Source organism: Delphinus delphis, chromosome 3, assembly GCF_949987515.2.
Source record: "Delphinus delphis chromosome 3, mDelDel1.2, whole genome shotgun sequence".
NCBI classification, from domain to species: Eukaryota; Metazoa; Chordata; class Mammalia; order Artiodactyla; family Delphinidae; genus Delphinus; species Delphinus delphis.
Window position 1 is genome coordinate 77,906,849 of NC_082685.1, and position 15,602 is coordinate 77,922,450.

General features: G+C 41.0%; 1 protein-coding gene across 1 annotated transcript in view; it reads left to right on the forward strand.

Moving 5' to 3' along the window:
* Positions 1-15,602, forward strand: part of SEMA6A (semaphorin 6A) — a 126,215-nt gene that overhangs the window by 100,092 nt on the left and 10,521 nt on the right. Inside the window, exons 18-19 of the mRNA XM_060008985.1 lie at positions 61-111; positions 5,280-5,435. Coding sequence (XP_059864968.1) covers positions 61-111; positions 5,280-5,435 — 207 coding nt within the window. The remainder of the gene's footprint in view (positions 1-60; positions 112-5,279; positions 5,436-15,602) is intronic.

Sequence of the window (15,602 nt, forward strand, 5' to 3'; positions counted from 1 at the left end):
TATTTTCGAATTTTACGTTTATTTTAAAATTAATTTTTAAATTCTCATTATTTTTTATAGACATTTCAACTCCTCTACCAGATCATGAAATGTCTTACAACACAGTATATGGTCAGTTTATGGGTTGTTTTTTTTTTTATTCTTCGAGCCATTCATCCTGTGGTAGTTTATAATCTTCATTTCTAAACATCATGGACCAGATTCTTTGCTACTTCAGGGCCCCAATTCACTAAAATTATTCATAGATTTCATGATGCTTCAAAAATTACTCTACATATATGAGACAACTGACATGTGAGAATGAGTCCTACATTTTTAATCCACAGAACATGAAATATGCCAACCTTAGGGAATTTGGTGAATGCATTTAATGAGTTCTTGAGGGAGAAGAAATTGCTTCTGGACATAAGTACATCCAAGATAAAAGAATAGTGCTTATAACTCATAGGCCATAGCTCCTTAACTGATAGTATCATTCCCCAAAATGCTGACTTTCAGAACAATACCCTCTGCAGGAAAATCTATACAGAGTGCAGATACTAAGTTCTTATTAGGCAAAGCTTTCCAATATAGCCATCGAAATTTAATCACACAAAGAGTATGAATACGTAGACCTATCTTCAGTGAAACGTCTTTAAATGTACACAAGGAAGAGTGACGCAGTGGAAATGATGTGCAAACAGGATTTACCCCATTGTTCCTGCTCTGAAATATACAGACACTATACTAAACAAAGCCATTAAGTCCATAAACAGACTATTCTGAACTCTTTAGAAGAAAAGTTAAACTGTAGTTGAAATGTTCCAGTTCCATTTCTCAAAGCCTCCCCAAATGTTTATTAAGGTAAACTATTCATGTGTTTTTTAAAGATAATGAACAACATATATGTAATGGGAAATTTAAGCTTCTGCATTATGATGGGGACTACAAGCTTCACTGATACACATTTTATAACTTATGTTGAAGACACGTAACAATAACAGCTCTAGGTCAGTCTTTAAATGTAGAGGTAGGTAATAGAGGAAGGGGACAAAATAAAGAAAAGAAAAAAAGAGGAAGAAAAGAAAGCAAGGTGGATTCAGGATTCAAAAAAATAGTTCAAGATGGCTACAAATACATCTAATAGCTCTGTGGACACTCTCACTCCTGTGTCTAATTAGCATAAATAAAAAGCCTCTTTGAAAGTCCTAAAGACTATCTTATAAACTGGGGCTGTGCAGGTAGGGAAAACAATGCCCGGTTTCTCCTGTCGTGAAGTGAGGCAGCATGGCGTAGATGAGCCCACTGAATTCATCCACCTTTACCATTCTCTCGTCTATGATTCAAGCCAGAATGTCAAACACCAACAGGTGGAAGAAACACTTCTCAGGAGGCAAGTGTCATCTAGCTTAGCTTGCCCTTCACAAAGAGAACCCACTTCGCATCTGCACTTCTCCAATATCATACTTTGCAGTCATTTCCTATAATTGAATAATCTTTATCAGATATTGAGAAATTCAGGTCTTGAATCTAACTGAACCAGTAACCCCAGCATTCATCAATAGTACTACGGCCAATTTTAACTCCCAGGTAATTTCTCATATAGATAGAATAATTAAACCATGGGATGCTCTTTATGAACAAAAATCACTCTTCAATTTACGGATCTCTCTTACTGCCTTTATAAAAGGAAAGGAACTTATTAATTCCTCCGTGTTAACACTTTAAAGAACAATGCCCATTCGCTCGGTCAGCGGTTTCTCTGATGAAACTAAAGAAGAGTTGGAATTTTCCTTTCAACTAATGACCCTGTCCATTTCAGGCTCAATCTCTCCCGGGTGTGAAGGGGTTAGATGATTAACTGACCATCAACATGAGGGCTGGTCCAGACAGTACTTACAAAAACAGAGGAGACTTTCTTTTCACAAACTACTGCAAGAGATGCTTATTTTGGAGCTAATAAACCTAGAAGAGATTTAACTCATTCATTTGTAGACATTAGTTTAGTGCTTACTATGTGCCAGGTACTGGATTAGGTGCTATATTCGAACCATCAAAGAAAAAAGCAAATTGCTGTTTTTATGAGCATGGATGTAGACTAGGAAGCCAACCCCAAAGTCCAAAATGCACCCACTGTGTCTAGCTGTGTCCTTTGCATGTTCCCATAAAAAGTTCAGTGGCTGAGTACAGACTCATAGGGTGACCCGCAGAACCAGAACTGCCTAACTCTGAAAAAGGGATCGTTCGGTAAGCCATGCAAACTCTCTGTGTGGCAAAAGCTCTGTGCAACACCACTTACATATACAAGAACCCTTTTTTAGTGAATTGGACCCTGATTATCTTCCTTCTCTCATCCTCTCTTGTATTGATTTAGTGTCTCTTCTGTGTCTAACTGGGTACAATCATTGTTAATAGGTTAGAGTAGTTTGAAGGATCTCTAACCTCTAGAATTACAAAGACTTGTAGATATAGAGAAACAATATGATGCATATTAAAGTTAACTTTTTAAATATTTCTTTGTATATTATAAGAATAATACACCATAAGCTCCATTGATGATAATATGACTTTTCATACTGGATTAACAACACAAAATTATAGGTTCCAAATTGTTGACATGTAATACCATATCCACAAACGATTGCCTATTTTTGTAGCATTATTTTGGTTACAGTCTCTTAGGGAATGCACAAAAACAATATAGCCTGTAGAATCAGATTCTAAGAAGGAATATAAGTGATTTCCTTTTAACAGGTGGAGAGGTAATAATAATACACCTCTTTGATTTCAAACTAAGGATGGCTGCTTCATGGTGCTTCTACATGGTAGTTCTAAAATTCTTGAGAATCAGGCATTGCTTTCTCCAACTGTTTGCTTCACCCATGACACATATTGCCTGTCCTCAAGCATAAGTTTAAAAGATTACAAACCTCATGCTGCGCTATTTTTTTTTCCATTTGAGAACATCAGATGCATGGTTTCTCTAGATTTACATGTAGAATATGGAGATGTGGTGGGTATTAGACTAACACTTCAGCAATAGGCAGGAGCTGATTTCTCACATTTGTGTGAAACATTTTCCTACCTAACTACCATCTGGTCCACATTAATTTCCTCTCATAGCCATAGCTTTCCATTACCAATGAGTTTTCCATATATTTGCAGCATATGGTCCAGGAAATCTTTCTACAGAGAATGTGTCCCTTAGGCATCTATTTCCCCTAGATTACCGTATTAAGAAATGTTCTCCCTAAACCATACTTAATGGCATTACCATAAAATTGCCCCTTGAACACAGTTAAATTGAAAGTGCTCAAAATGCATATCAATTCAGGTAAAAGAAATTCTTGCTACTTGGAGGAGAGGCTTCTATTTTTCCTTCCCCCCTTCCTGACTCCCTGCAAAGCTAGTTCTAATTGTTTGCTTAGGCTGGGTGCTGAAGTCTCTTAGGTTGACCGTATACTGCACGAGAGCATTGTTGAATTCAAGAGTAGAAAATAGGGCTATATTTTAGACCTCAATATAAGCATAAAGGAAGTAAAAGAAAGTCTGTATTGCCAATTCCAGGTTAATAATTTTCCTACCCTTGTTCTCTTACCAGTATTGGGAGATGAGATGTGAAACCCAGAAATATAAAAACAAAAAGTCTAGACGCAAGAATTCTTTACTTTTCAATGAACAGGTTTTTAGCGGTTGGATGCGAACTAGACTATTTGCAACAAAGCGGATATTTGAAGCTGTGGAAGAGCCAAACAAGCTCTACACAGAAAGGGGCCTCTTAGATGTTACCAAAGCTTTGTGGTAACACTTCAAGTGTGGAACCTCCATGGAAATCCTATAGCTTAGATAAGCCACTTGGCTGGCTTGCTTTTCCCCGCTTTATTCATACATACACACACGCACGTGTGTGTATGTGTGTGTGTGTATACACAGTATGTAATTTACAGTATTAAAGTCTCCTAGGAATCCAACTTCCAATCATAATTGTAAAAGAGAAGAATGCAGTGCATTCATTATCATCTTTCTTTCTGGTGGCTAGTATCATATTTATCACATATGCGGTGATCACAGCCCAAGGCTGGAGCCACTTGTGAATCTGTCCTACTTTCTACCAAAGGCCCCAATTACACATTCACAGTGGTTGCCTTGATGTCTTTTTAAAAATTGTTCAAGAGGCTGCTGTAGGTAAGATGCTTTAATAAGCCAAAGACTCTACTGGAAAATCACAGAGAGGTGATTTTTTATTTCCACCAGAGAGAACAGGTAGTGGGGCTTCTTTAAATCATTGTGACAGCTTAGATCAAAGCACCAGATATGATCTGCATTTAACCTTGTGGAATGATGGGGGGGAAAGCTTAGAAATGTGTTCACAGGAAACATCCAGTTTCTGCCGTAACTCCCAACCTAGCCATCCTTCCTCTGGCATTATCCTAGGGTTGGCCGCTCTGGATCTCAAAAAGCTATCCCTTTCTAATCGGAATTGGATCAGTCAGTGTGGCCTCAGAAAACCACCTCTCACTCGTATGAGTCATGAAACCACGAAACTAACTTGGCTGGAATAAGACACAAAAGGCACAGCCATAACAACATGGAGCAGTTGAGGCCTCTGTTCCAGGAAGGAGGGGGTGGGAGCAGATCCCTTTAGAAAGCAGTCACTTCCCCCGCAAAGAGGAATGCCTGTGAGGCTGAGTTGCAGCTGAAAACTAGACACGTCCTCCATGGGAAAGGCTCAGGGCCGCTGAGCTGTTTGTGACGGGGCAGAGGCTCACCCACTACCATAAACCTGCCCCATCCGTCACAAACGCTGTCCCCAGAGTGGACACATTCTACCTTAGTGCTGCTGTGAGAATACCAAAGAAGGACTCGGATACTTCTTGAGCGCTTACTGTGTGTCAGATACTGTTAGGTACTTTCAACGTGATGTCACTTTATCCTTCCAACACTGGGAGGTAAATGACATCATCTCCACTTTGTGCACAGGGAAAACCAACCAAGGCCCAGAGAGCTTAAGGGATTCCCTCAGGCTCATCGAGCAAGCAGCAGAGACGAGATCTGGCCCTTCATCCTCTAACTACAAGTACAAGGGGTCTTCTGCTGAATCCTACCCACCAGTCTTGTTATTTCTAGGACAATCTCAGGGGTCTTCTGCTGAATCCTACCCACCAGTCTTGTTATTTCTAGGACAATCTCCTTTGAGTCTTTTACAGCCAGAGTGGGTGTCCAACCTCCTGGCCTCTGAGCAAAGCGAGAGCGGGTGTCTCCGGTGATGTTTTCCCTAACTATATTTGTGATGAAAACAGGGCACTCCAGTTCCCTCCTGCCCAGCACCACCACGTCCAATTCGGCGGCTCAAGAGGGGTATGAGTCTAGGGGAGGAATGCTGGACTGGAAGGATTCACCTGACAGCACAGACTCTTTGGGGGCAGTGTCTTCCCATAATCACCAAGACAAGAAGGGTAAGGCCTTGGAAGTACCTCTTCCTCTGGGGGGAGAGGGAGGGAAAAGTGGGGAGGACTACGGAACTGCTTCCAGCTGAATCATAGCAGCATTTAAGGAACGAACCTCCAACACACTATGATTGAAAGCGTCTCAGAAAAGGCTGCAACCCGATCCTCTATGCTAGGCTTGATCCACAATGATTCCCTGACCAAGGAGAAACCACACAAAACAAATAACACAGCCTCTAAGCTTCCTCCACCCAAGAGAGGCATGGCTTGGCCCAAAGCAGATACTGGCCGCTGAGATCCCTTTCCACTCCTCTTAGCTCGTTCAGTGATTTCTGGATCCTCTCTTCCCCCCATAATGGGATGGAATGCGGTGCGGGCTTTGGCAAGTACATGTAATCAAAGTAAAAGCCCGTTTAATCAGTGAATGGAGAAATAGCAGAGTTGAGTCTTTTCTGGCTGGTAGCATCCCTCACTCTCGCATGGTGCTGAATTTGAATAGAGCTGAGGTCCTGGGACGCACTTCATTGCCCTTAGAGGATAACAGCTAAAACAAAAATATGTTATTTAATCAAGCAGAATTGCTATGCATTTAAAATGGAAAGGAAGCCGCACTAAATGAAAGGGACTCTACTGTGAACTGTCCTAAATTCTCCCTGGCTTTCTTTGCTCAACTAGAGACAGGAAATGTCATCTCTTTTCTCGCCATTTGCTGCTTCTGGTAACACATCCTACTTTAGTTGCAGCTGCAACCAAAGAGGCCTTTACTTGTCCAAAAAAGTCTTGTAAATCAGAGACTGAAAAGCTCAGTTATGTTGCGAGCTGTTTCCCCCCATTCAGCCTTGTTTACTTCTATATGTTTTCAAGAGTTTCATCCAAGCAGGGATTTGAGTCTCAAGGGCAGACCAGCCACAGTGACCCTTGGAAGACAGTCTCTATCGTGTCTTCCCCCAGGGTTTTCTGTATACATATTTCCATCTTTACTTTTAGAGAATGTTTGCTAGGCAGACTCACACACTAAATTTTCACCTTTTTTTTTTTGGCGGCTCATCTCCTGAGAATGTCGTACCTTCTGCTGCTACATGCCAAGCCCAAAATGGGAAGATGTAGTCCTTTTAACTTTTTTTTTTTTTTTTAAGTCTTTACTGAATTTGTTACAATATTGCTTCTGTTTTAGTTTTTTGGCCGCAAGGCATGTGGGATCTTAGCTCCCCTACCAGGGATCAAACCCGCACCCCCTGCGTCCGAAGGTGAAGTCTTATCCACTGGACCGCCAGGGAAGTCCCTTAACTCGTTCTTTAATATATCCCCTTAATCGATTTTATTATTCTTCTATAACTTCTTACTGTTAATATGTCCTGCCCCAATCTTTTTTTTTTTTTTAAGTGGCTTTTGTCTCAGCAGCCTCTAAATTGGTGGGATCCCTGCTCTTAACCATCACAAGAAAGCACCAGGCCAATTCGTGACGGGGCAGAACTATCCCAGCAGGCCACCAGCCCTAGCATGTGCCATTATTTGTTCTGTGTGGCTCCCGACCGCAGATGTGTTAGTCTTGGCCGAGTTCTCAAGAACAGACAACACAGTAAAAATCACTTTGTATTTGCCCACTGCAACTTTCTGAAAAACCAAACAGCCTTTCCAGTAAAGCATTAAATATGTCAACCAAATATCTAGCTGTTGGTTACAGTCATTTCCTCTTCGCTTCACTGAGACGGATGGTGTGAATTTTCTCCAATCGTTACCTCTCCCGAGGGAGGGAGGTTATCAAAGAGTCCAATTAACACTTTGACAGATCATTTTAAAATTCGGCATTGTTCATTCTCTTGGGTCTTATTATGAATATTGACAAAGCTGGAAGCAGTCTACAGATTGTCAAACAATGGTGGCAGAGGTGATTGCATGGGTGTTTAACATGATCACTGTTCTCGTGCTATTAACTCCTTGCCTTGCCCTGTCAAATTTGAGCTTCATTTTTGACAACTGATTACGTGTGTATTTGATAGGGCAATGACAATGAGTTGTTATGCAGAAACTTTAAAAATAAAAAAGTAATGTAGCTTGATGTTCCTTTTGTCATGATTTTTTATGATTTTAATTTCCATTTTGCTCTGAAGTGTTTTTCTGTTTAATGTTCATGATTTATTTTGAACTTTTGTTTTGCCAAGCACTGTGTGGTATGACTTGGTGATGGCGTTACTTCTCCGTTGGAAAAGTCTTGTTTCTTTTCTGACTCATGATTACGTCCTTTAACTTGACCCAACCTGTGATCCCCTCGCTTCTTTCCATTCCCTGACGTGGGTGCCTTAATGATGTCACATCCGGGTGTGCAGCACCTCCTGGGATGCAAGAGTTTAATGGGGTTTCTGCGGGCCTCTGGTGGGTGCTCTTTTCACTGGGCCAATTGTCTTATGGGAATGTGACATTTGTGTGCCCCAGCTTTAGGAGCTAAATATACTCTGGAACTGTTTGTAAAATACCGCACATTTCCCCACTAAGCAGAAAATGTGTCTGCTGACCAGCTAGCTGAGGAGTCAAGTGTCCCATGCCCTTTTCACTTTGGCTGCTGAAAAAAGACCAGTGAGCAAACGAGCCCAGAGCTCTGCTCTGCAGAAATGTTGAGCACCACTGGGTTGATCCCACTCCGGGTCCCAGCTCATCCTCCAAACAGTTCTGCATTTCCAGAGTATGTTTGCTTGCCTTTTTCTTTCTTTTCCTTGCTGTGTCTTTCGTCTTGATTTAATCCTGTGCGTCCCTCACGTTCTGTCAAAGCACTGTTCCTCACCTTGCAATCTAACCCCCTTCTGCTACCATTGTTCTTAGCCTCCCCCTTTCAAAATAATAGACCCAAGCCCTCTGCCCCTCTGCGGAACGTTCCAAGGCTCTTTCCTTCTACACTGGGGGTAGCATTCCGATGCTGTATGTATATATATGTACAGCCATACTAACAAAGCGTGAGAAGAGAGCTACAAAGCACACACAAGTATTATCACAGAAAATGAAGTAATTTTCTCGCTCAGTAACTGGCCTTGTCCTTCATTACCCTACTGGCCTTGTCTAATATCTCTTGTCCTTGCTGCTTTTCTTTAAAATTGCCTGATATCTTTCAAGCCCTAGATTCATTAGTAAAAACACAGCCAACTGCCCTGTTTTATCTCTGGCTCCCTAGATGTCTGGAGCCTCTAGAGCCAGCCCTTTAATCACCAAGTTGATAAATTAGAAGCAGCCCTGGCTACTTCTTTCTTGGTTTTGCCACATTTAAAAATATATATTATTTATTCATCCTATAACTATCGAGGTGGTAATGAGTAGTTACAAAGGGGCTCTAATTACATATGAATAAGAAAGAAAATCCAGTTTATTTTTAGATCTGGCTTGTCTCCCCTCATCTCCTTCCCACAGCAAGAGAAATAAGAGCTTTCTTTTCTAGGTTAAGCAATACTGGGAATTAATAGCCACTCCTGTCCCTCTTGTTTCTGACCAAAAGCAATAATCCTCCAAAACCTGATTTCCAAGAAGACTGCAAGATAGGTGAGGAAATTAGCCAGGGACAGATTTGCCAAGAGAGCTGTGTAGCATAAATGTCTAATGTAATCATGGACCACTGCCACAAAGACACAAGAATAAATCAGATTAGAAGAAAATCCCCTATTCAGAGTTTATTTTCTAGAGTTCTTGTGAGCTCTCAAAAAACTGATGAAATAGTCAATATATACAAAAATGTTCCCATTTGATTGGAAATGCCAGAGCTTATATATGTGCTTATATATTTTGGGAAATCTTTAAAACAAGATATTATCACATTATTATATTTAGTCAAGAAGATGTCATTACAGACAAGGAAAAGATGTAGAAACAGAATTTAAATTAGGGATCAAATGAATAATTTAACCTAAAATGTACAGCAAATGGTGAATATATGTTAATCAATGTACAAGCTATTTTGTAAGCAATTTTTAGTTTGGGAAATAACATTCCGGTAAGATTCAGAAGGTCTATGAAGAATGATGAGTATACTGGCCACACTGCATGACAATCCTGAATGGAACTGTATAAATCATAGAGTTTATCAACAATCCTCTCTACAGTCAATTATTTATTCCTCAAAGGCACCACAGCCTCCAAGTAGGACATGTCACATCTTACATGAGCTGATTTAGATGGTTCAGAGACACCATGGCCTTCAAGAATACTGAATCATGTGGTGGAAAGTTAACACCCCTTTCATTTCTCTTTCCATCTTCTTGGTTATGTCAAGGCAAAAGTCTCAGTTTGGTGCTTTAACAACTCCAGAAACTTGCTACTACCCTTCTGAGGAGAAAGAACAGGCTTTAGATTGGGGGCTTTGCCATGCAGCTGGAGCTAGCTGGAACAAACATTGTTTTGCTTTCAGTTAATTTTATTTTTATGGTTACCTTCTATTTATGAAAAGTGACACTTTTTTCCATTTATGATAATTATATAAAGTTTCCACTGGAAACTCACCTTAAAGGTAATTTAAATATTAAGTAACTACTAATTCAGGAAGTATAGGGACACAGAGGTATAAAAAGTAAATAACATGGTAAGTGAGGCTCATTGATTTCACTAGGACTGTAGCATTGGTAGCTGATGAGTAAAGTGTGGGTAACTCTGGCCTGGAGCAATTTAAAAAGTCCAGTGATGATTAACCTAGACCAAAACTGTGCTTCTGGCATTTGGAAGAACGAGACTGAATAATGGCCCTACCTTCTAGCTGGGCTCTGAGCCCTGCAGTTATACGACCTGGTGTTCTTCTGATTTCTCTTCCAACTACTGAGCTTTGCGATTAGGGATGAGAAGTTTGGTCAAGTAGGAATTGAGAGTAAAATGGATTTAGACTAAAAAGAGATTAGTCATTCTAGGCTTGTTAAGCATCTGGCGAGATGATTCTCCAGACCAGCAGTGAGCATCCAAGTGTAGACAGCAGCTCGTTATTTCCCAAATTGTGGCCCGGGGAAGTTTACCTCCAGCACTTCTGCTTCCCGCCTACTTTTCTGAGATCTGTAAGGACTCTTGGGCTACAGCATGTTCCCCTGACTTGGCAGTAACCTACACTTGACCCTTCTTTCCCTTTTCTCTCTTTCAAACTTTACCTATTTTGAGTCCCAAACCCACAGAGCCAGGCTTTCTTCATGAACAGGCTAGGAAATCCCATTTTGAGAGAGTATATTTGGTAACAGAGCCTGGCCCGACAGCTTCTGTGTTTTAACAATCTGCAACGCTTAAAATCTAATGGATGAAGGATTTTAAAGTATCTCAGTTCTCCCAATGGGGAAAGTGATTTCTTGGTTCCTATCAAGTCATATGCAGGTGATCTTATTTACAGAGAAAATTATTGCTGATGACGGTAATAAAGGGAGAAAAATAAGATTCTCTTCTTTCCCTGACTCCTAAACTTGGACTGCATTTTCTCTGCCGTTTCTCCAGTAACATTACATAACAAAAATGTTTTCTGAGGAGTCTTCAAGCAAAATTTATCACTGGCTCTACAGCGCAGTATTGGATGCCAATATAAGGAATTAGAGGCTAAACTAGAGATAGACATAGTTCCTGTCCAAGAAATATCAAACTGCGAGACAGATGAAGCACACAAAGACACAAAAATGCACCAAAAAGCCTGTACAACCGCTATTGTCTCTGTGAACAAGGCAAAACGGTGCACGGCAGACTTTAGAAAAAGATATTAGACAACTGAAGACAACCTGGCTGAACACATCAAGGACATAGCACTTGGAAACGGCTTCTCTGCCCCTTTAGTCGTCCCCTTCAGTGCCAGTATTATAGCAGTCATATATCACTTGACAGGGAGGATGAGGGAAGTGAGGTACATCTGGTACAGGACTCATATTTAAAAGTTTTGTGGAAATGCTGGCAAACTCAGGCTCTTTTTGAACATCCTGAGCTCTATTTAAAACAAAAAAAACTTAACTCCATGGTAATATGTATAGCTTTTATTAGTAAAACCTATAGTATCACAGCCATTTTTAAATGTGATGGTAGAACAGGACCGTCTTGGAAGAGAACTCAGAGAAGGGGGTTGAGAGGGGTTCTGTTTGATGGGGAAGGGGCTGCTAGCGGGGGGACAAAGGGCTGCAACTTCCACCTAACAATCGACGACTAACTCAACCAGGTAGGAACATGCACGGTCAGGGCCAGGGAACACTAAGAGATGGGGGACTGGTTGCTGTTCTTCCAACAACGCTTCTGAATTAGAGTTTCCTTATTTCTGGTTTTTGTTTGCTTGTTTGTTTGTTTTTTGCGGTACGCGGGCCTCTCACTGTTGTGGCCTCTCCCGTTGCGGAGCACAGGCTTCGGACGCGCAGGCTCAGCGGCCATGGCTCACGGGCCCAGCCGCTCTGCGGCATGTGGGATCTTCCCGGACCGGGACACGAACCCGTGTCCCCTGCATCGGCAGGCGGACTCTCAACCACTGCACCACCTGGGAAGCCCTGAGTTTCCTTATTTCTGGTTTTGAGGGTTAGAGGAAAAGTATCTTTCAAAGTTCATAAGAAAGTTGGCATCTAAGTTGCTGTTGTTGCTGATGAAGATACAATTCTTGAAATTTAGTCCATTAGTATATTTTTAAATTTGTAAATTGTGCTAAACCTGCCCCATAAAGGCTTACTATCATTTTTGTTATGCTCTGTTAAGCTATTTTAATCTCCGAAAGTTTAGAGTGAGTCTGAAGAATATTTATGGGGAACCAGTAGAAGCCCATTATTTGGAGGCAGAAGAGTAGGGTTGCTACATAAAATGGAGTGCTCAGTTAAATGTGAATTTCAGAGAAACCATGAATAATTTTTTAGTATAAGTATGCCCCACCTACTGCACGGGACATACGTATACTAAAACATTATTATTTATCTGAAGTTGAAATTTAACCAGAAGTTCTGTATATTTATTTGCTACCTGGCAAGCCTACTGAAGAGGTTACTGATAACTTCTCCAGTGAGTATATAAGATCTAATCTCTAGTCTACATTTGCCCTTCAACTGTTAGAAAATCTAAAATAACCCATATAAGAGGAATTAAAGTAAAGATTTCATCCTGTGAAAAATATTATCATTGTATTTAATTCCAGAGAAATATCACTAAAAGTTGTATATGCGTTTGAAATATGTTAGAGTAATTTTAAAAATGATCACTGAAAGCAAGCTTCCAAATACCACTTTTAAGTGAAGAAGGCTTAGAAGTCAAACTGTTCCTAAACAAGGGTATGATTAAAACTACTGTTTCTTTCTAATTTTAATTTAACCTCAGGTTTTTATCAACAGTTATGTAAACTATATGGGGTGATTTTTCTTCTTCAATTATACGGCTGCCTTTGTTTTCATTTCTCATTTCCACAACTTTGAAGGATATGAACTGGAATCAGAGCACTAGAAAATAATAGTTAATTTAATAGTTGATTTAAGAGAAAATGTAATAATGGTAACTATAACCCTAGTCTCAAAGAAAGGCAAAATGGCAACGTTTGTTCACTTCTTTCTTCGTTCATTCAACAGACGTTCAGCAAACATGCGCTACACATAAGCCTTCTGCTGAATGCTACAGTACACACTGATCTGATCCAACATAAGCCCTGCACTCAAGGAGCTTGCAGTTTAGCGGGGGGTACACACAGGTGACATCCTGGCTAGCAGTGGGGCAGAGTGAAGTCTGAGAGGAAGAGAAGCATTTAAAAGGGCCAGAAAGGGAACTGAGATTAAAAGTCATGCTAAGGGGTTTTGGCTTTACCTGTAAGCAGTGGGTGATACGAAGGAAGATGGGTGGTAGGGAAGGAAATACAGAGGTCAAGAGATTGACAGATGACAGATATATAATAAATTGATTATTCAATCATATTAGGTGGTTAATTGCACGTACACACAATAAGCTTGGGAAGTGGAATCTTGCATCAATTTTGGATCTAAAGTGTGTTTCCACACATCACTGGCATTTTCTGTAGATGATCCTTGCCAAGCTAAGAGCGCTATCCTAGGTAAAGCCCCAAGCAAGCTCAACTCCAGACTCGGCCTTCTCTATCACTTTAGTTTAAACACTGGGGTGCAGGGCACATGGCAGACTTTTCATCCAGAACAGATTTTGAAATTGGTGGAGAGACTGAGAAAGAAATGCTAATATAATCCAGGGTGCCACCATTTATTTGTTTACTAAATTAATATTTCTTTATCACCTACTGAAAAGGAATCTATTTGCAGTCTCTGGCTTTTCTTTGAGGCACCCAGGAAAATGATAGGTTGTGAGGTCAGGTGCTTTGCTCTCTACTGGAAGACATGCAAGTTTCCCTGTGAGCGTGTGGCGGGGAGGATGCCCACGTGGTCGGCTGTAATTGTTCTTTCAGCAGTGCGGGCAGAGAGGTAGATTTGATCTAATTAATTTTGCATCCTCTTGACAACTTGCTGAATTTATCTAAGGTCTTGATGAGATTATTGTGGAAAGGGTAGAAGAAAAATAAAGTTAAATGTCAGGGCTTCCCTGATGGCACAGTGGTTGAGAGTCCGCCTGCCGATGCAGGGGACACGGGTTCGTGCCCCGGTCCGGGAAGATCCCACATGCCGGGGAGCGGCTGGGCCCGTGAGCCATGGCCGCTGAGCCTGCGCGTCCAGAGCCTGTGCTCCGCAACAGGAGAGGCCACAACAGTGAGAGGCCCGCATACCGCAAAAAAACAAAAGTTAAATGTCAGCCATGTAGAAAGCTGTTTCATCTCCCTGCCTGCCTGAATCTGAACACCAATATTTGAATGTTCTTTCCTAGAGATACCAGTTAAACCCTTTTCTCTTTGCCTAACATCATTTTCTCAAAAAAAAATGAAGAACTTAAATTATGATTATCGAGACTTTAATTTTTTCTTTTAAAATCAGCAACTTAAACCTTGGGGTATTAAAAAAATCAATTCACCTTCTAAAAGTGCTACTTACTTTAATCTGTAGCCACTTTTTCAAGCCACATCACCCTTGACATGAATTCATTTTGCTCCCACCCTTTTCCTTCAGTCTTTTTTTTTTTTCCATTCCCTCCTATCTTTTGCACAAAAACACACACAAATGACAAAGTTTTCTGACAGCTTAATGGAAATTTCAAGGACTACAGGGACTAGGTTAGGCATGATCATATTAACTGAACATCTGGTGTAGTTAAAAATGTGCTCTTTAGGGCTTCCCTGGTGGCGCAGTGGTTAAGAGTCCTCTTGCCGATGCGGGGGACGCGGGTTTGTGCCCTGGTCCGGGAAGACCCCACATGCCGCGGAGCGGCTTAGGCCCGTGAGCCATGGCCGCTGAGCCTGCGCATCCGGAGCCTGTGCTCCGCAACGGGAGAGGCCACAATGGTGAGAGGCCTGCGTACTGCAAAAAAAAAAAAAAAAAAAAGTGCTCTTTAATTGGTTCAGCTGCACTGTGTTCATCTCAAATTTGTTTTGTCCTAACAATAAAATTGTGAAGAGTCGACATATATTTTGGAGCATGTGTAATAATGGGAAAATAATATTAGCTTTGTCTCAAAACTGTCTTTCTGATAGCCTCGTTTCTTGGAGTTAAAAAAAAAATGCTTGTAACACACAAGTTTTACTTTGCAAACCTTGCTGCTCCACCAACAAAGTAGTCTAGCAAGGGCAAAAGAGTGGAAACCGGGAAATCTCTTGCGGACAGCCTCTCTTTTCTTGACATTATACATGAGAATGGCCTTAAAAGCTGCAAGAGTTGCTCAGAATACATAATTCATGCCATTGCCATAGAGAGAAAGAGGACAGAAGAGCTGTGTCCACTCGCTGGTCCCAGGGAGACACAGGCTGTGCAAGTAATAAACAGGTGAAGTCCTGCAAAGCACGTGGACTGCACTGCGGGCCTGAGCAGACCTGCAAGAACGGTATCAGAGGTCAGTCTCCCAGCACTTTAGTGGTAGAAAGGCCCTGGAGTCTACTAGTGAAACGCAGTTGGATAAATTCACATATACTGGGTACAGAGTACACAGCTCTTAATCGGTGTCAGAAAGCTAATTATGGGCGGTATGAAGGACTGTCATCCTTAATGAGTATTTTTTAAGCTCTTGTAAGTCTACAATTGGGCATTATCTTTGTGAAGAGATTTCTTTTTAATGGGATAACAGGAACTTCCCAATGCAATTATTTTTAAAATTTGTATTTTTTAAAAGATGCACTCTTTT